This window comes from Ictidomys tridecemlineatus, chromosome 11, assembly GCF_052094955.1.
Source record: "Ictidomys tridecemlineatus isolate mIctTri1 chromosome 11, mIctTri1.hap1, whole genome shotgun sequence".
NCBI lineage: Eukaryota > Metazoa > Chordata > Mammalia > Rodentia > Sciuridae > Ictidomys > Ictidomys tridecemlineatus.
Window position 1 is genome coordinate 52,302,858 of NC_135487.1, and position 21,336 is coordinate 52,324,193.

At 36.8% G+C, this 21,336-nt stretch overlaps 1 protein-coding gene across 1 annotated transcript; it reads right to left on the reverse strand.

Moving 5' to 3' along the window:
* Positions 1-10,511: 10,511 nt before the first annotated feature.
* Insl5 (insulin like 5) lies at positions 10,512-16,942 on the reverse strand. Its single transcript, XM_040288823.2, has 2 exons — positions 13,556-16,942; positions 10,512-11,008 (listed from the first exon to the last, which is right to left on the reverse strand). Exons 1-2 carry the CDS (start codon positions 13,728-13,730, stop codon positions 10,776-10,778), a joined length of 408 nt encoding a protein of 135 aa, XP_040144757.1. The 5' UTR covers positions 13,731-16,942; the 3' UTR covers positions 10,512-10,775.
* Between the last annotated feature and the right edge of the window lie 4,394 nt (positions 16,943-21,336).

Here is a 21,336-nt window from a genome sequence, read left to right on the forward strand (position 1 = left end):
TCTCCCCCTGTCGCATCCTCCTGCTCTCTCTTCTCTGATGACTCTCATAGTTGAACTCCTGCTGGTTCCTCAGTTAATTTTTTGAATATTAGTTTTGTTTCCCCATACTAGGTCAAAATAATGGAGGACATGGACCACATATCCTGACAACACCTTACAAATAAAATCTAATTCATCCTTACCCTTAAGTACGTGGCCCAGAGTTGCCCAACTCCAAGCTTCACAGAAAACAGCAAAGCACAGTCCAATCTTTGAAGAACGAGATTGAATCCCATCAGAATAACAGATGGAAGGAGACCCTCATTGTTATACAAAATACATATATGATGATGTGAGGAGGAAGAAAAAAAGAGAGAGAAATGTGTCACATTAGATTGGGTAGAGAGAGGTGATGGGAGGGGAGTGGAAGGAGGGAGGGGGGATAGGAAGCGCAGCAGAATAAAATAGACACTAGTATTGCTGTATGTATGTAGGTGGCCGTATAACCAATGTGATTCTGCAACCTGTACACTTGGAAAAATGAGAATTCATACCCCATTCGAATCAAAGTGTATGATATGTCAAGATCATTGTATTATCAGGAGGAACTAATTTTTTAAAAAAAAGAATAACAGAAGTACACAGGTGACCACAATATAGGGCAGAATTTGTAGTCACAGGAAAAGTTCAGGCTGCTTTTGTCTGATTAGAGGATTTATGGACAGCTTCATGAAGGGAAGTAACAACTTCATCTAGACTATGAAGCGGGTAAGTAGAAGTCCAACAGACACAGGAGTACAGCAAGGAGTATAAACTGGATCAAACACAGCATTTGTGAAGGTAAGTTGGTTAGAAGGTGGTAAGACTGGAAGGTGACTGGGTAAGGCAGTGACCCTCAGACCAAGGGGAATCATCAAAGGCTTTTCAGTAGAACAGTGTAGGTGAAGCAACTGGGAGCAGATGGTGGAAAAGAGCAGGAAAAAAAGAACATGCAGGAGAGATGAGAGGTGATGAAAATATGACCCAGGCAATGGCATTGAAAACAGGAGACAGCCGTTGTGTGCGACCTTACATGGACAACGTCTAAAGCACTCCAGCCTAGAGAGATGGCCTAAGGTTTCAAGCTCTGGGTGTTTGCAGACTTCAGACCAAATCCTGCCATTCCAGGCACTTTTTAAGTAAAATTAAATAAATCACTGATCTCACCAAGCTGCAACTTCCCTGTAGTAAAGTAATACTAATGTTGGTGCCTACCACACAGGATTTTGGAAGATGAAATTCATATTTGCTAAATTTAACAGCATAATTCCTGATAGATAGCCCCTGATGAATAGTAGCTCTTGTGATTGAAAGTTTAAATCTAAGTAATTAGAATTATGATTCTGTTAGCAAAAATAGGGATATCAACAGAAAGGGTTTGAGAAACAAAATACCAAGTTTTATTTGGCACTGGGAGTTTCAGTTAATAGTGGAACATTAGATAGAGACAGCCTCGGGCAACAGAAACAGCAAGACTGGAGCTGAGAAGCCACATCAAGGTAAGAGGTTTAGGACTTGGCAGTCATCCAAATGGAGACTTAGCATCTTCCTCCTGCTTTATAAAATATTCATTAGCCAAATCTTCAGCAAGCATAGTCAGTACTAATAGCAAATTACTGAAAAAATTCAGTTAGCTCTGGGAATATCAACCAGAAACACTCCCCCCAAACCAGCAGGGAATTTACTTTTCCCCACAAAACCAAAATTAAGTGATGCCTTCCTTTATTTCTTGATAAGAAAAAAAAATCCTACATGATCCCTTTGGGTTGTCAGACATCAAAAGAAATGTAGTTTCTTTAAAAAGAAATGTTAGCTTCTCCAATGAAAGTATCGATGCTGTCATCTGCTGTCATTAACAGAATGACTTTAAAGAAAACACATAATGGGAGGCCCTATGACCAAGTCCAACAGATTATGTGCCCAAAAGTCAAGGCTAGTTTAGTTCACTCACTTTCTAAATTCTTGGGAATTATTCTGTACATGGGAATGATTTTTAAAAACAACAGTTGAAAAATTAGAGCTTAACCCTCTTAGAGAATGAACATTTCCTTGCTGAGACCATCATGTAACCTATCCTTCTAGATAATGCCAAAAATGCATCAAGAAAACTCAACCTTACATAGTTACTGATAGTTTGCTGTGCCTTTTTTTAATATTTATTTTTTAGTTGTAGTTGGACACATTACCTTTACTTTATTTATTTATTTTTATGTGGTGCTGAGGATCAAACCCAGGGCCTCACACATGCTAGACGTGTGCTCTACCCCAGCCACAACCCCAGCCCCTGCTACGCCTCTTTACTGCCAGCATTTTATACAGGCGTGGCCTGCGCCCACCATCTCTGGTTTTCTCTGTTGTTCTCCTCGTCTGATACTTTCACCTTCTGCAATCTGGTTCTCATTTCATCAATGCGTTGCTTTCACAAACAGTCAAAGTATTCCCACAGGCCAAATGTGCAAAACATCCTCCTGCTGCGTTCCACCTCAGCTATCTTCCGAACTCATTTCTTTTGAGTAGCCATGTAATATAGGTGTTTGGGGGATTTTGTTTTTGTTTAAAAGCATAGGTTTGAAAATAAACATCTCCTTTTGCTGCCAATCTTTATTAGCTGTATGCCTTTGGGAAGTGGCTAGTTCTCTGTGCCTATTCCCTCAACGGTAAAAATGAATGTAATTGTGGTCACCACTTAGGTTCTTTTCATGAAGACTGAACAGGAAAAGAATACATAAAATATCTGATGCATACTGGATGCTTACTCTCCACCTCTCATTTCTTTCCATAGAACCTGTTTCCTAAAAAATGGAGCAGATATTTTTGCAATTTCTGTTCATCACCATAATTCTATGCCCTGTGTTACTTGGTTGGTTTTTTGTTTTCTTTCTTTTTAAACTTTTACTTGTCTCCTACCACCTTCTTTGAATGGCAAATACTTTCTCTTCAAGACCACCTTTATTATAGTCTTATTCAGTCCCAAAGTTAGCCTTTCTTTGTTCATCTCTACTTAATTTTGTGTATCTTCCACTCAGAAGTCTTAGCAGCTACAGCAGTACTTTCTTGGTTTCTTACACTGATTTTGCTTTCTGCTACTTATTTTTTCCTTAGTGCCCATTTGAACTCATTTATTCTTTTCTTCACGTGTATGAACAAACTACTAGCAATTCATTGACACTTAAATATGTTAAGTATCTAATTAAAGTCTCCCCCGGCAATCTCTTTTCAAATACTTCTTTACCAATTTAACTAGTGCTTTTTAGTGCAAGATATAACTTGAAACTTATATGTCTCCACCCACCCATCAGGCTATTTCCCTACCGAGCAAGAAGGCAAGGAACCAGTACAACCAGTATGGGGAGCACCCGGGGCTTCACTTACATTGATGATGAAAAAGGGAAAATGATGTTTCCCAGAGACAAGGATGAGGGTGTCATCCAATGTCCAGAAAGATAGATAATCAACCTGACTTGCTTAAGGGGTGCTGGGAAATCATTGTTTAAATTCATATGATATATATTAAGTTTAGATACCCATTTCATTTTAAAACTGAAGAAAAATAAACTACATTTTTGTTTAATTATACAAATTATACAAATTTCCCTTTACTATGATAGGATAGCTAAAAATATATTTTTTGAAAAACACAGCTAATGTGCTTGCTTGTGTTCCAGTTTACAAGCACAAGTAAAAGTCACCTAAGGAATCACTTCAAAAACAAATAATACCATTTTTTGACTGGGTTATTTGATTTTTTGGTGTTCAGTTTTTTTGAATTCTTTATGTATCCTGGGGATTAGTGTTCTATCTGACCTGCGTATGGCAAAAATTTGCTCCCAAAATGTGGGCTCTCTCTTCACATCATTGATTGTTTCTTTTTCTGAGAAGAAGCTTTTTAGTTTGAGTCCATCCCATTTATTAATTCTTGATTTTATTTCTTGCACTTTAGAAGTCTTGTTAAGGAAGTCAGGGCCTAATCCAATATGATGAATATTTTTCCTACTTTTTCCTCTATTAGGCCACAGGATTCGTCTAATTCTTAGGTCTTTGATCCACTTTGAGTTGAGTTTTGTGCATGGTGAGAAATAACTTAACACACACAAAAATCAAACAACCCAATCAATAAATGGGCTAAGAAGCTGAACAGACACTTTTCAGAAGAATATATCCTTTTGATGAACAAATACATGAAAAAATGCTCAAAATCTCTAGTAATTAGAGAAATGCAAATCAAAATTACTCTAAGATTTTTATCTCACACCAATCAGAATTGTAGTTATCAAGAATACAAACAACAGTAAATATTGGTGAGGATGTAGGGGAATACATTGCTGTCCCACCATACATTGCTGGTGGGACCACAAATTGGTGCAACCAATCAGAAAAGTAGTATGGAGATTCCTTAGAAAACTTGGAATGGAACCACCATCTGACCCAGCTATCTCACTCCTCAGTCTAAAAAGGACTTAAAATCAGCATACTATAGTAACACAGCCACATCAATGTTTATAGCAGCTCAACTCAAGTAGCTAAACTGGAACCAAATTAGATGCCCTTCAATAGATGAAGGGATAAAGAAACTGCAGCATATATAAACAATGTAATATTACTCAGCATTAAAAGAGAATAAAATTATGGCATTTGCAGGTAAATGGATAGAATTGGAGAATATAATGCTAAGCAAAGTAAGCCAATCCCCCAAAACCAAAGGCCAAATATTCTCTCTGATAAGTGGAGGTTGATCCATAATGGGGGGGGGAATGGAGGAACTTTGATTGGGCAAAGGGAAGGAAAGGTTAGGAAGGGGGCATGGGGGCAGGAAAGATGTTGGAATGAGATGGACATCATTACCCTAGGTACATGTATGACTGCACATGTGGTGCAACTCTGCATCGTGTACAATCAAAGAAATGAAAAGTCGTGCTGCAATTTTGTACAATGAATCAAAATGCATTCTGCTGTCATATATACCTAATTAATATAAGTTGATTAATTTTAAAAATAAAATGGGCAAAAAAAAAAAGAAATAGTACCAACCTGGAACATTCAGAGATTAGAGAAAGAGGGAACACTTCCTATCTTACTTTACAAGGCTAACTTAAGTCTGATATTAATATCTTATAAAAATATTGCAAAAAAAGAAAATTACAAATAAATGTTTTTTTATAAAAATGTTTTTTAAAATTCTAAACAAAATGTTGTGAATAAAATAGTAATATGTAAAAATGGAACTACATTATTAATAATATATTATTATTAATATATTCTAGCAATTTGTGTGCAAATAAGTAAAAACTCACTTAAAAAGTTATATAATTGACTGTATGTGTATTGTATTTCAGTGATTTTTTAAAACTTTCACCAAGCTTAAGGTACTATATTACAGCTTTTTCTTCCAAATTTTTAAAGAACAGATAATAGCTTCACTTTATAAAACTAAAATAATTTTTATTGCCAAAATATATTAGAGATCAGTTTTTCTATAGACTTAGATACAAAAGTTCTAAATAAAATACTAACAAAGCCAGTTCCCTCTGAATATTTGAAGAATACTACACCATTGTCAAACTTATTCTGAACAGAGTAATTTCAAAATAAGGAAACACCACCAATATAATTCTTCACATTAGCAAAAGAGAAAAGCATAATATAATAAAATTAAATAAGTATTTGAAATATGTAACAACAAAGTCCATCGTTATGTATAATTATAGTGCACCAAAATATGAAAAAAATAAATATAATAAATTAGAAATTTAGAAGACATTTTTAACAAAATAAGTACTTGATAAATATGTAGTATAATACAGCTCTTTAGATAAGCAAAAATAATGAGTATATATAATTTATGCATATATTAAATATATTGCTTTGTTGTCTATAATTTTATGTTTACTTATTTTGTGTGTGTGGTGCTGGGGTTGAAATCAAGGCCTTGCGCATGTGAGGCAAGTATTCTACCATCTGAACTATACTCCCAGCCCTTGGTGTATTTACTTTTAATCAGCAAATGTCACTCAGAGTAAGGAACACTGAAGCCATCTCCATGGAGGGATGTCCACCGCCACTGTTACAAAAATTCTTTCAGTGGCTGCCTTCCCAGTGAGACCTCTGCCCCCACCCAAGCCTCTCTATTTCCCTTCCATGGCTTATTTTCTTCTCAGAATCAGTCATTATCTGATATTTCTCTTCTTTACAGCTGCCTTCCTTGAAAATATTCACCTTTTTTGTCTATTTTATTCACAAATATATCCTCAGCATCTAAAACAGCGTTTGGTACCTTATTCTCTAATTAAATAATTATTGAATAATAAATAATGTAATAAGACAAGAATGTGAACCAATCAATTCAGAAGTACCTTTTTACAAATAAATGATAATATTGTATACCTAGATCCATTTACCTGTCGTGCTGTTTATCATATTTTCTCCTCAACATCCCACCAAGCTTCTTTTGGGTAGTAGAGTTCAACTTCTGCTCCATCAGTTCCTCCCATAACCTGTCTGCCTGTCTTTTTTAGTACTGCTGGGCCAACAGTGTGTGATCAGATGTCTCTGTACCTAGGAGACATCTGGTTTCTTTTCCCAGGCTTCATCATAGATGTGAAGTGGTTCCTTTCTTCTTCTTTTTCTTTTTTTTTTTCTAATTTTGTTAATTTTTTTTTTGTTGAGACATGATATTTGTACCTTCTTACAAGGCATTATGTGCTGAATTAATTGATATATAAATTGAGTAATGATTAAATCAGAGTAATCAGGTTATCTGTAACTTTAATCTCTCATTTCTATATAGTTAGTACATTCAAAACCCTCTCTCCTAACTATTTGAGGATATTACAATGCCTTATTATCAATCATATTCACTCTACCATGCCATAGAACACTAGAATTGATTCCTCCTAATTGTAACATTATATCCATTGGCCATTCTCTTCCCCCTACACACACACACACACACACACACACACACACACACACACACACACACACACCTTTTTCCCCTCTTCTCCTGAGTCTCTGGTAACCACTCTCCTACACTTTATTTCTAATGTTGGAAACATTGTGTTTTCATTTCTGCAAGTCATTATGTATGTAATCATCAAAGTTGTAGAGATGTTCTCCATTGGTACATCCCAACTACTCGTGCAAGCTTGTGGTCTTTGTTGACTGTTCAGTCTAAGATGGGATCAATTACAACGAAACAATAAAGGTCATATAGTTTGAGCCAGGAATGGTAGCAAAACTTGGAAAATAGGCATTACAAAGAAGGTAAAATAAGCTGTTATCTCATCCAGGAAAAAACTTGTCATTGTATATTTTCACTGGAAATTTAAACATTTACTTACGATTAAGTAAGAATCAAGGTGTTTTTTCAAAAGACCTGAAAATGTAGTCCTTTGACACCTCCTTGAGAAAAGCCAGGGGCATATATGTATCAACCAAGTCCCATAAACAACAGAAACTCAGAGTATGTTTGAGCAATGAGCTCCTTCCTGAAGTCTGGGCCACCTTGATTTTGCCTCTCTACTGCAGAGATAAAAGGACATTCTATTCTCATTCTAGAATTGAGAAACCAAGACCCAGATAGCCAAGCCAACTTGGGAGAATGAAGCAGGATGATTCCAAGTTCCTGAGCAACTTAGTGAGACCCTCCTCAAAATAAAAAGGCTTGGGGGTATAATTCAGTAGTAAAGAACCCCTGGTTCAATCCCCAGTAGTTAAAAAAGAAAAAAAAAAGATTATGCAGTTTGAGCCCTTGCTTTACTAATTATTCTGTAGCATCAGATAGGTTATTGAATTTCTTTGTACCTCCATATTTTCACATAAAATATGAGGATAAAAGTAATAGGGTGTTTCAATGTGTTTGTGAAATTTACTTAGATAATGTATGTAAAATTCTTAGCACCGTACCTATAACACATTAATGCAATAAAATAGTAGTTTTTTCCCAATTACTGTGGATAAAATACGTGGACCTTGCTGGTCTTTTCTAGTTTTGTTTTGTTTTAAATAATGTGTTTGGGGCTGGGGGCTGTAGCTCAGTGGCAGAGTGCTTGCCTAGCATGCCTGAGGCACTGGGTTCGATCCTCAGCACCACATATAAATAAACAAGTAAAATAAAGGCATTCTGTCCATCTACAACTACAAAATTTTTTAAAAAAAATTTTTAAAAGGAATGTGTCTGAAATTGAGCCAGGTGCAGTGGTGCACACCTATAATACCAGCAACTTGGAAGGCTGAGACAAGAAGATTGCAAGTTCAAAGCTACCCTCAGCAACTTAGTGAGGCCCTAAGCACCTCAATGAGACCCTGTCTCTAAATAAAATACAAAAAGAAAAAAGAAAATAAAAGAAAAGGCTGGGAATGTGTCTCAGTGGTTGAGTCCTCAGTGTTCCATCCTTGGTGTGTGTGTGTGTGTGTGTGTGTGTGTGTGTGTGTGTGTGTATAAAAGAATGCAACTGAAATTGATTTTCATGTTACTATTAAGTAATGGCAGTTGATTTCTGTAGGCCTGCCATCTCCAAGGAAATAAAGTCATTCTCAATTGTGAAACTTGTCTTAAATACTTATAATCTACAAGTCTTTTTATACTACAAGTTTTAAGAATCCTGTATTTCTTTTGAAGTTGGCAGAGTTAATATTTTACCACTGTTTTGTCTTAAACACTTTGAAACTTGATTCAATATGCTTTGATTTCACTGGTTTTCTTGTTTCCTAACTATTTTACATTATGTGCTTGTTTATAATATTTGTTTTATCTTAAAACATTCTGATTATACTATGGACATTCATTAAATGAACATAACAAATAAAAGAGAGAGACACACCTTGGGGGAAAGCAAGGAGAATTGAGGGAGAATGTTAAGGATGCATTGTGGAGTTAGTTCCCAGCTCTTCTTCTAAAGGATGCTTGGAGAGGGATTGAGTATGGGAAGGATGTGGGAATGGTATCAGTCTGGTGATCTCTTTCATGGTCTTCATTATCTGATCAGGAAAAGTCCTCTAAATTACATCTTTTTTTCATGATATCAGATCTCTCTTTTTAATTAACAATGTACAGGTAGATTGACAGATTTCCCAGGAATCGGCAGGTTTAACAGTCCTGCAAGACAGACTGGTGTACCAAGTAACATGCTTGGAAAAGTATGTGGAACTTAAGAATTAAAATCTGGGGCTGGAGTTGTGGCTCAGTGAGTGCTTGCCTGGCATGTGTGAGGCACTGGGTTCTATTCTCAGCACTATATATAAATAAATAAATAAAGGTTCATCAACCACTTATATATATTATATATATCTACATATATATAGTTTTAAAAAAATTAAAATCTCATTTCCTGTTCTTCCTTCATGCCTTTTTTCTACCTATTTCTTATTTCTTCTATCCTATCATGAGTACCTGGTGGTAAAGAACACTTTGACTAATAGACCAGTTTAGTATGACTGCTTTGATTCATACTGAGCAGCTTAAGTTTGGAGCCAGTAAAACACAATCCACTTAGCTGTGTTTAGCTGTGTGACTTAGGACATATTTTCTTTTTCTTTTTTAATTTTCAAAATTTGTTCCTTCTAGATATACATGATAGTAGTGTATTTTGACATATTATACACACATGGAGTATAACTTATTCTAATTAGGCTCCCATTCTTGTGGCTGTGATGTGGAATTTCACTGGTGGTGAATTCATAAATGAGCATGGGAGAGTTATGTCCAATTCATTCTAGTGTCTTTCCTATTCCTGTCCCTTTTCCTTCGTTTATTACCCTTTGTTTTAATTCTGCTGAACTTCAATTTCCTTATCTGTGCATTGATGATAAAGTACTGTTTGTAATGCATGTAGGAAGGGTTTAAATGCTATGCACAGCATGTTAACATGACCACCGACATGGAGTTGATAGTGTTCAAAGATTGACTATGGTACTAATAAGAGTGGAACTTCAGTTGAACAGAAATTTTGACTTTTTTTTTTTTTTACAACACAACTGAGGGGTTGGCTGTCAGAGTAGAAAAGGAAATGTTGTTTTGTGGTTGTCTTGTTTTTTTATCTGTGAAGATATCTACTGCACAACAATGGTTTGGCTATCTGGGTCTTGGTTTCTCAATTCCAGAATGAGAACAAAATGTCCTTTTATCTCTGCAGTAGAGAGGCAAAATCAAGGTGGCCCAGACTTCAGGAAGGAGCTCATTGCTCAAACACACTCTGAGTTTCTGTTGTTTATGGGACTTGATTGACACATATATGCCCCTGGCTTTTCTCAAGGAGGTGTCAAAGTACTACATTTTCAGGTCTTTTGAAAAAAAAAAAAAAACCTTGATTCTTATTTAACCATAAGTCAATGTTTAAATTTCCAGTGATACATAATAACCAACAAGTTTTTCTGGATAACAGCTCATTTACCTCCTTTATAGTGCCTATTTTTCAAGTTTTACTACCATCAGCATTTTCTATTTACTGTTGGAAAGGTATTCACAAATTTTAAAAGAAAAAAAAATCACAATGAGCTTGGTTTAATGGCATTTTTATTTCAATTTGCACAGTATTTTAAATGTCAAAGCATTATTTAGAATTGGAAAAGAGTGCATTCACCTTGGCAAAGGGAGAAAATAGGCGTCACTGTGTTTTTAACCACTAGATACAGCTTTTAGAAAAAACCTGCCAACTGAAAGCCATGTTCTATGATGGAATACTAGCATCCTACAAGGCAGTAGAACAAGGAGATTAAATGCATGCTAAAGCTCCGCCACCCATGGAGAATTTGCTTTTGCCTTAACAAAGTGTGCTCAGATCAGTCATGGAACAGCCCTCCTTGCAGCACAAAGTTTCTAAGTCTTGTCTTGACATCACCAAATGTTTCTTTGACTCCCAACGCCTTTCCGTGGATATCTGTCCATCCCCAACATGTTCCTCGCCTGAGGAATCCACTTTGGGCAGGTCCTGGGCTATGTTTTCCTCAGAAGCCTCATGTCTATTTGGGAGTTGAAAGTAGTTTCTTTTCTCACCTGTAGGAAAGGAAAAAACAATGCTACCTTAAATAGCCCCAACAAAGAAGGCAGCAGCTACCTTCTGCTCTTGAAGAAATGAATTAAATTTCTGAAATGAAATTGAATCCCACATGTGATTTTTAAAAATATTGTTCTGATTTCAGAGAGATTTGGCCTTTGAGGAACAGCCCTGTCATGTCTACTCTTCATTTTGCAGAGGAGGAAACGTCAGTGTAAAGAGTTAAGAGTGACATACCCAGTGTCCATTGGCTGGTTAGAGCCAGATCAAGGCTTGACTGGTGCTGGCCACCTCTGCTCCACAACTAGCAGCTTCCCAAGGTTGTTTTTTTTTTTTTTTTTACTTGCTATAAGCAAAGAAAAACCCTGTGTGTTCCCTACAACACTGATGAGAAAGGAAGGACATGGAGACTTAAACTTCTATATCTGAAAATAAAATGTAGGACATGCTGTTTTTATTTACATAGCTTCTCTCACTTACAATTCATTTAAACTTACTTTTCAGGGCCTTAGCACACTAACAGCACCAAGAAAATTAGATGAATAAATGCTGGTTGGTAAACCAGTAATTGACCATATAAAGAATATATGGGAAAACCTGTGAAAGTTCTAGTACATAATATTATGATTTTGGTGGTGTCTAAAAGAGATCGACTTATACGTTCATTTCACTGCCCCAATATTTCAGAGATATTTCAAATGCTTTTTTTTCCCTAGTACATTTTGGTTTAGTATTCTAGAGAGCAACAGAAATCCTAGTAAATATGCGTACTCTCTTAAGATTAAAAACCCTTATTGTTTCTATTGCTACCTAGTAATATAAACCTCAATGTTAAAGCAGTAATGGCAAGATCATGCTATTTCAAGATATTAGACCACCAAAATATGAACGCTGTGGGTCATTTTCTAAAATATTTTGTTTACCAAGTTCATTTTAAGCTAAATTAGAATTTTTACAGTCTTACATGTAATTGCAGCATTTATTACTAATCAGTTCTTATATTTTTTATTGTAAAGCATAGCAAATAAAACCCATTGTTAAAATAGTCTTTTAAAATTTTTTATTTGTTCTTTTTAGATATACATGACAGTAGTATATTTTTACATATATACATGGAGTATAACTTAATCTAATTAGGAACCCACTCTTGTGGTTATACATGATGTGGAGTTCACTGGTCATCTATTCATATATAAATATAGGTGAGTTATGTCTGATTCATTCTACTGTCTTTCCTATACCCATCCCAACTCCCTTTTTAAATCAAGTACAAATAGATGCATACTGTATGATCTGACTTAAATGTGGAATCTAAAAATAGTGGAAACACAGATAGAGGAGAATAGAAGTTACCTAGAGCTGGGGCAGGAGGATGGGATGTTGGGGAAATACTGGTCAAAAGGTACAAAATTTCATTTAAATGGAAGGATTAAGTTTGAGAGATCAGCTGTACAACCTGGTGACTACAGTTAATAGCAACATGTTCTATTGTTGAAAATTGCTAATAGAATAGATTTTTGAGTGTTCTCACCACACATTCATGCACATACACACAAACACAAGATAAATATGTGAGTGTTGTATATGTTAAATAACTTGGCCATTTCAAAGTGCATACAATATTAAAACAATATGTTGTATATACACAATTTTATTTGTTAATTTATAAAAAAAAATAAAGTAATAAGTGCTGTCATTTATTGCAATAGTTTACTCTCTTTGGTGCAGTGTAGAATAAACAAATATTTTGACTCTTGAAGCCAGATAGACCTGATTTGCTTCCTAGCCACATGGCTGAACACCTGGGTGGACAGTTTTCTCCTTGGTAAAATGGTAAACAGTGATAATATTACCTACTTTTTGCATCCTTATCAGACTGAATGAAATGATACATATAAAACTGCTTGGCACTTAATAAGTGCCCAATAAAAATTTCTTCCTTTCATCATTATTTGACACCTATCCGAATTCCAATTTATTACATTCTGTAGTTATCTTGGTGTGAAAATCTTGCTATGCCAACAGTCCCTTGAAATTACTTACTTCTATGTATTGCACATCGATAACACCTGCAGTAGATGCTAAGCTCATGGAAGGAGCCAGGCAAACCTATGATTTCAAACAAAAGCCTAAAGAAAATGAGATCTTTTTTTTTTTTTTTTAAAAAGTAACTCACCTTTTTCCCTAGCCAAATTCAGCTTATTTGGATAATCCCCCTGACTGATATAGAAATGGCTTAGCAGTTCTTAGAGAAACAGTTATTAAGATAACTGTTAAGCCAGGCACAGTGACACACACCTGTAATCCCAGCAATTTGGGAGGCAGAGGCAGGAGGATTGCAAGATTGAAGCCAACCTCAGCAACTTAGCAAGACCCTTTCTCAAAATATAAAATAAAAAATAAAAGGGTGGAGGATGTAGCTCAATGATAGGGCGCCTCTGAGTACAATCCCTAGTGCCAAAAATAAAATAACTGTTAAGAAAATCTAAGGGGGAAAAAAAGGGCAGGTCTAAAGAGTAAGGGACACGAGTCGTGAGCCACTTTACCTTGCTGAGCTTGAGGGATTCCCTCCAGGTGCCTTCTCCACCTGGAGCTGGCGCAGATGTATATGACTGTTCTTCTGTACTCCAGCCCACAGAGCTTCACAATCTCCTCGCTCCTCGCCTCTGAGATGGCAAATAGGACAGAGAGTAGAAACAGAGTGAAAATGGAGCCCTTCATTTTGCTCAGAACTGAATGAGAATCCGATAGGGAGTAAATTGCCCCGATCAAGTTTTAAAGAAACCCTCACCCTTTTGACTAATTTATACTAACATCCCTGACACTTTATTGGTCAAAACCTCATTTTAACAATATTTGCTAAGCACATATGTTACACTGTGAAGTATTTTTATGATTATTATATTTTTATGATAATGTATTTTTATGATTATTGCTAGCTATCACTTCTGGAAACCATTATTTAACTGTTAGTCACCTTTGTGAGACGATAAACAGACACTCTCTTGGGAGACATCACTGAGACTCATGGACTCCAGAAGCAGTCAAGCATGAATCTCAATCTCTGCTTTGCTACTTACTGACTGATGCAGGGCAAGTTTCAAACACTGAACCTTAAGAACCGTATCAAAAGAATGGGAAACCCCACCTGATAAAAGATTTTTTTTTTGAGTATTAAAAGCAACATCTATGTCAAGGTGGTGGAAAGCCACGCTTACCCATGCAGACTGCCATGTCCTGGGTTTGATTCCTGGCTTCCCACTTAGCAGATCTAGAATCTTGGAGCAAGTTTTTTCAGTATTCTTATTTGTAAAATTTGCTGCTGGTAATAACTATGTCAGAGAGCTAATGAGATAACATGTCTCCCACTTGATACAATAAAGAGTCAACAATTTGCTGCCCTCTTCCCTAACCATCAGAATTGACTAGGAAAGACAACTTTTGTTCAGAATTCAGGAGAACCTTGACTAGAATCTTCATTGCTATTCTTCACCCCTGATTTAAGTTGCCTTTCTAAGTACACCTTTCTATTATAACAGAAAACTGAAACTATAATCCCAAACAGCTAAATAATGAAATCCCTTTTTCTGTAAGCCCTCTGAAAACATATTTCTGCAAAGCTCTTAACCTAAACTGAGAAGGATGACATTTAAGATCTCAAAGAATTGATGACTCGCTTTTGAGCAAATTGAAAAAAATAACTTTTTAGTTGATTCTGTGGGGGGAAAAAGAATTCCCTCAGTCTGTGGCCAAGATCCTATCGCCCACACTTCCTAGTCCATCATTTTCTTTTGTAGGAAACAGGAAAAGACAATAAAACATATACATTCTGAATAAAAAGTATTCTCACAGAAATCAACATTATTTCAAATAGTCTGACTTTCTCCATCTCTCTGACTGCAGCGTGGAGAACAGATGAAGGGTGGCAAGACTTCAGATAGGAAAAACAAAGAAAGACTATGGTGATGATTTAGATGAGGTGTGATGATGGCCTAAACTAAGGCCAGAGCAGAGTGTCTAGGGCAAAGGGGTATTCAAAAGATAGGAGGCTTGGTATTAATTGGGTATCAGGGTAATAATGTACAGAGAACAGTGAAAAGTGGTACCTAAATTTCGGGCTTGCACAACTGAGAGGTATAAAGAGTCATTTGCTATGAAGGGACCAAGAAAGGAGGAATAGTTTTGTGGTCAGACAAAGCTCTTCCATCTTTTGATGGAGCAAAATTACAAAAATGTCTTTTGTCCAGGGGATACCTTCATCACCAAACCTAACACACCTGGAGCACCAACAACTCTTCAGTTGTTCATAACCAAACTTCTTTTATCCTTTCAAGATTTGTATTCCCTGCCTTGATAATGCCAGTTTTCACAAAGCACTACAGTGAAGCTATGATCAGGGGCTATCAACTGGGATTTTTCACAACCCAAAGGATGATCCCTTTCCTGAATGTCAGGCATTCTGGAAACTGAATCCTTTTGTCACCCTCACTTAATCCCTCCGTTTTCAAAATTAGTTTCTTTTTCTGCCAGCTTTGATGGTCTCTTCGGGGCTCATCTTGGGATGCTGATGAGAAGCCACTATAATCTGAACTCGGTCGATAGAAAAATGGAGGCAAGTTTATCAATCTGGTCAATTATCCTGATGAAAAAGTTAAAGGCCAGGCAGAGCCGACACCAGGGGGGCTCTCGATGTAGCACCATGACAGGCATCGCCGCCGCCTCCTTCTTCTCCAATACCTGCCGATTCGGGGGCTGCGGACTCCACTTCCCCACCCTGGCAGACCTCATCGAGCACATCGAGGACAACCACATCGATACAGATCCACGTGTTTTAGAAAAACAAGAATTACAACAGCCAACCTATGTTGCCCTGAGTTACATTTATAGGATCACTAGGCAATGCTGAGCTGACGTGGATCTGGGACGAGCAGTCTGGGTGTCTCAGAACACACACTGAACCCGGATCGGCTGAATTCAAGCTCCCGTTCGCCTGCTTCCCGCAGACAAACAGCTGTGACTCAGCACTAATCCATCCGTCTGAAACAACTGGTCAGCCCTTCTGATCCTACGGAGGTAAATGCCAACCGAGCCTTCATAGGTAGTGGCCACAGGTTTGAAACGGGGCTTGGGAGAGACAGTAAGGACCCACCCGTTGCATTGGTCACCCGGCAAAGGGAAACGAACTGTCGCCATTTGCAAGAGATACCACCATGGCAGACAACTGACGTCATCAGACTGCGGCGGAGGAGATAACTTCATTGAAACCTGCGGCTACAGGTGTGTAATTTGCTAGCCTTCCCTCTCCACACATCAGGGAAACCTTAAGGGCCAATCCCAGCTCTCCTGTAAGGGCCTCTCCCAGCTCTCCCGTGAGCATGGTAGCCAGACCGAGGGAATTAGAGGTGGCGCGGGACCCGCGGCGCGAGACTACCGCTCCCACCAGTGCTGACAGCTGAGGTCTTTTGCACCAGCTACCGGGGGTGTGGCTACCGGAGGGGCAGTAAAATTTGCTGAGGATTCTCAGCCCCAAGCTCTACAAACTTAGGGTCTGAGGGATTGGCAAACTGGAAGAGTGTGCCCAGTCATTCATGAAAACAGGGCTCCCGGGAGCAGCAGACCTGGCGTGTACCCAGTATTGTGGTGAGCGGCACCTGTGAGAGGGGCCTGGCTAGAGGAAAAGTGGGGAGGTGACTAGACACAAGAGGACGCCCTAGGCACCCAGGATTCGAGACTCGCCCAGTCTGGGAGGAAGAGCTGCTGCACAGTGATTGGTTTACGCGTATTGATAGGAGAAACTTGGCCTGGTGGTCACAGCGCCACCTACTGGAAGAGAAGTTAATCAAACTCTAAGACTGCATTTATTAGTTTTTATTTGTTTGTTTGTTTTTTCTTTTTTTTTTTTAATTTTGATTTCGGGTTTTCTTTCATTTTCATTTTTTTCTTGTTTTTTTAATTTTTTTTTACAATTTTTAAAAAATTTTTTTTTCTTCCAATTTTAATTTTAATTTTTTTATTATTTAAAAAAAATTTTTTTTCTTTTTTTATTTCCTATTTTTTTTCTTCTTTTGTCTTTTCATTTCTTTTCAATTATCTTATCCCCCCTTCCTTGAATTCTACCTGCTTACTCTCATTCTCTTTAGTGACTTTTTCCCTTCCCTTCTAATACCTTTCCTCCCAAGCATCAAATAAATTTATAGGAGTAAACAGTAACTCAGCAGTCAAACAGAACAAGAAGTAACATGAGCAGCTTCAAAAAGCAAGGAAGAAAAGGAGTACAAACAATGCAGGACAGCCTAAATATTCAGGAGGACCTAGAGTCATCAGAAAAATGGTCATATAAAGAACTCAAGGAACACCTTAGACAGATGGAATGGAACCTTAAAGAGGATACGAGACAGCAAATTCAAGCAGCGAAAGAACACATTGAGAATGTATTACACAAACAGATAAAAGAAGAAGTTAAGCACCTTTATCAGGAGATAGAGATTATAAAAAAGAATCAAACCATAATCTTAGAAATGAAGGAAACTATAAACCAAATTAAAAACTCAATTGAGAGTATCACTAACAGAGTGGAGCAAGTAGAAGCCAGAACGTCAGATAATGAAGACAAAATATTTCATCTTGAAAAGAGTCTAGCCAACTCAGAAAGGCTGGTAAAAAATCACGAGAAAAACATCCAAGAGTTATGGGATAACATAAAAAAACCAAACTTACAAGTCATCGGGATAGAAGAAGGTACAGAGATTCAAACCAAGGGAATGAGTAACCTGCTGAATGAAATAATTACAGAAAACTTTCCAGAAATGAAAAAGGAAACAGATATACAAATTGAAGATGCATACAGGACACCGAGCACACAAAATCACAGTAGACCAACGCCAAGACACATTGTTATGAAGATATCCAATATACAGAACAAAGAGAAAATATTAAAAGCTACAAGAGAAAGGAGACAGATTACATTCAGGGGTAAACCAATAAGGTTAACAACGGATTTTTCATCACAGACACTGAAAGCAAGAAGGTCATGGAACAATGTATTTCAAACACTGAAAGACAATGGATGCCAACCAAGAATTCTGTATCCAGCAAAATTAAGCTTCAGATATGACAACGAAATAAAAATCTTTCATGATAAACAAAAGTTAAAAGAATTTGCAGCCAGAAAACCAGCATTGCAAAGCATTTTGAGCAAAACACTACACGAGGAAGAAATGAAAAACAATAACCAAAACCATTAGAGGGAAGTGCCTCGGTAAAGACAGAGGGCGAGGGGAAAAATAATCATGGAGAAACAAACTAAATTTTTTTTTTAAAAAAGGATAAATAATCAAACATGGATGGAAGTACAAACCATATATCAATAGTAACTCTGAATGTTAATGGCTTAAACTCTCCAATAAAGTGACATAGGCTGATATCATGGATTAAAAAAACAAATCCAACAATATGCTGCATCCAGGAGACACATCTGATTGGAAAAGACATACACAGGCTGAAGGTGAAAGGATGGGAAAAAATATACCACGCACACCGTCCTCGTAAGCAAGCAGGGGGTGGCCATCCTCATATCAAATAAAATCGACTTCAAGACTAAGTTAATCAAAAGGGATAAAGAAGGACATTATATACTGTTAAAAGGAACCATTCACCAACAAGACATAACAATTATCAATATTTATGCACCAAATAATGGCGCTGCGACATTCATAAAACAAATTCTCCTCAAGTTCAAGAATCAAATAGACCACAACACAATAATTATGGGTGACTTCAACACACCTCTCTCACCATTGGACAGATCCTCCAAACAAAAGTTGAATAAGGAAACTATAGAACTCAATACCACAATCAATAACCTAGACTTAACTGACATATATAGAATATATCAACCATCATCAAATGGATATACTTTTTTCTCAGCAGCACATGGATCCTTCTCAAAAATAGACCATATATTATGCCACAGGGCAACCCTCAGTAAATATAAAGGGGTGGAGATAATACCATGCATTTTATCTGATCATAATGGAATGAAACTGGAAATCAATGATAAAAGAAGGAAGGAAAAATCCTACATCACATGGAAAATGAACAATATGTTACTGAATGATCAATGGGTTACAGAAGACATAAAGGAGGAAATAAAAAAATTCTTAGAGATAAATGAAAATACAGACACAACATATCGGAATCTATGGGACACAATGAAAGCAGTTTTAAGAGGAAAATTCATCGCCTGGTGGTCATTCCTCAAAAAAAGAAAAAAACAACAAATAAATGAGCTCACACTTCATCTCAAAGCCCTAGAAAAGGAAGAGCAAAACAACAGCAAATGTAGCAGAAGGCAAGAAATAATTAAAATCAGAGCGGAAATTAATGAAATTGAAACAAAAGAAACTATTGAAAAAAATTAACAAAACTAAAAGTTGGTTCTTTGAAAAAATAAATAAGATCGACAGACCTTTAGCCATGCTAACAAAGAGAAGAAGAGAGAGAACTCAAATTACTAACATACGGGATGAAAAAGGCAATATCACAACAGATGCTACAGAAATACAGAAGACAATTAGAAATTATTTTGAAAACCTATATTCCAATAAAATAGAAGATAGTGAAGACATCGATAAATTTCTTAAGTCATATGATTTGCCCAGACTGAGTCAGGAGGATACACACAATTTGAACAGACCAATATCAATGGATGAAATTGAAGAAGCCATCAAAAGACTACCAACCAAGAAAAGCCCAGGACCGGATGGGTATACAGCGGAGTTTTACAAAACCTTTAAAGAAGAATTAATACCAATACTTTTCAAGTTATTTCAGGAAATAGAAAAAGAGGGAGCTCTTCCAAATTCATTCTATGAGTCCAACATCACCCTGATTCCGAAACCAGACAAAGACACCTCAAAGAAAGAAAACTACAGACCAATATATCTAATGAACCTAGATGCAAAAATCCTCAATAAAATTCTGGTGAATCGAATACAAAAACACATCAAAAAATTGTGCACCATGATCAAGTAGGATTCATCCCTGGTATGCAAGGCTGGTTCAATATACGGAAATCAATAAATGTTATTCACCACATCAATAGACTTAAAGATAAGAACCATATGATCATCTCAATAGACGCAGAGAAAGCATTCGACAAAGTACAGCATCCCTTTATGTTCAAAACACTTGAAAAACTAGGGATAACAGGAACGTACCTTGACATTGTAAAAGCTATCTATGCTAAGCCTCAGGCTAGCATCATTCTGAATGGACAAAGGTTGAAGGCATTCCCTCTAAAATCTGGAACAAGACAGGGATGCCCTCTATCACCACTTCTATTCAATATAGTTCTCGAAACACTGGCCAGAGCAATTAGACAGACGAAAGAAAGTAAAGGCATAAAAATAGGAAAAGAAGAACTTACATTATCACTATTTGCAGATGACATGATTCTATACTTAGAAGACCCAAAAGGGTCTACAAAGAAACTACTAGAACTAATAAATGAATTCAGCAAAGTGGCAGGATATAAAATCAACACGCATAAATCAAAGGCATTTCTGTATATCAGCAACAAAACTTCTGAAACGGAAATGAGGAAAAACACTCCATTCACAATATCCTCCAAAAAAATAAAATACTTGGGAGTCAACCTAACAAAAGAGGTGAAAGATTTATACAATGAAAACTACAGAACCCTAAAAAGAGAAGTAGAAGAAGATCTTAGAAGATGGAAAAATATACCCTGTTCATGGATAGGCAGAACTAACATTATCAAAATGGCGATATTACCAAAAGTTCTCTATAGGTTTAATGCAATGCCAATCAAAATCCCAATGGCATTTCTTGTAGAAATAGATAAAGCAATCATGAAATTCATATGGAAAAATAAAAGACCCAGAATAGCAAAAGCAATTTTAAGCAGGAAGTGTGAATCAGGCGGTATAGCGATACCAGATTTCAAACTATATTACAGAGCAATAGTGACAAAAACAGCATGGTACTGGTACCAAAACAGGCGAGTGGACCAATGGTATAGAATAGAGGACACAGAGACTAATCCACAAAGTTACAACTATCTTATATTTGATAAAGGGGCTAAAAACATGCAATGGAGGAAGGATAGCATCTTCAACAAATGGTGTTGGGAAAACTGGAAATCCATATGCAAAAAAATGAAACTGAATCCCTTCCTCTCGCCATGCACAAAAGTTAACTCTAAATGGATCAAGGAGCTTGATATCAAATCAGAGACTCTGCGTCTGATAGAAGAAAAAGTTGGCTACGATCTACATATTGTGGGGTCGGGCTCCAAATTCCTTAA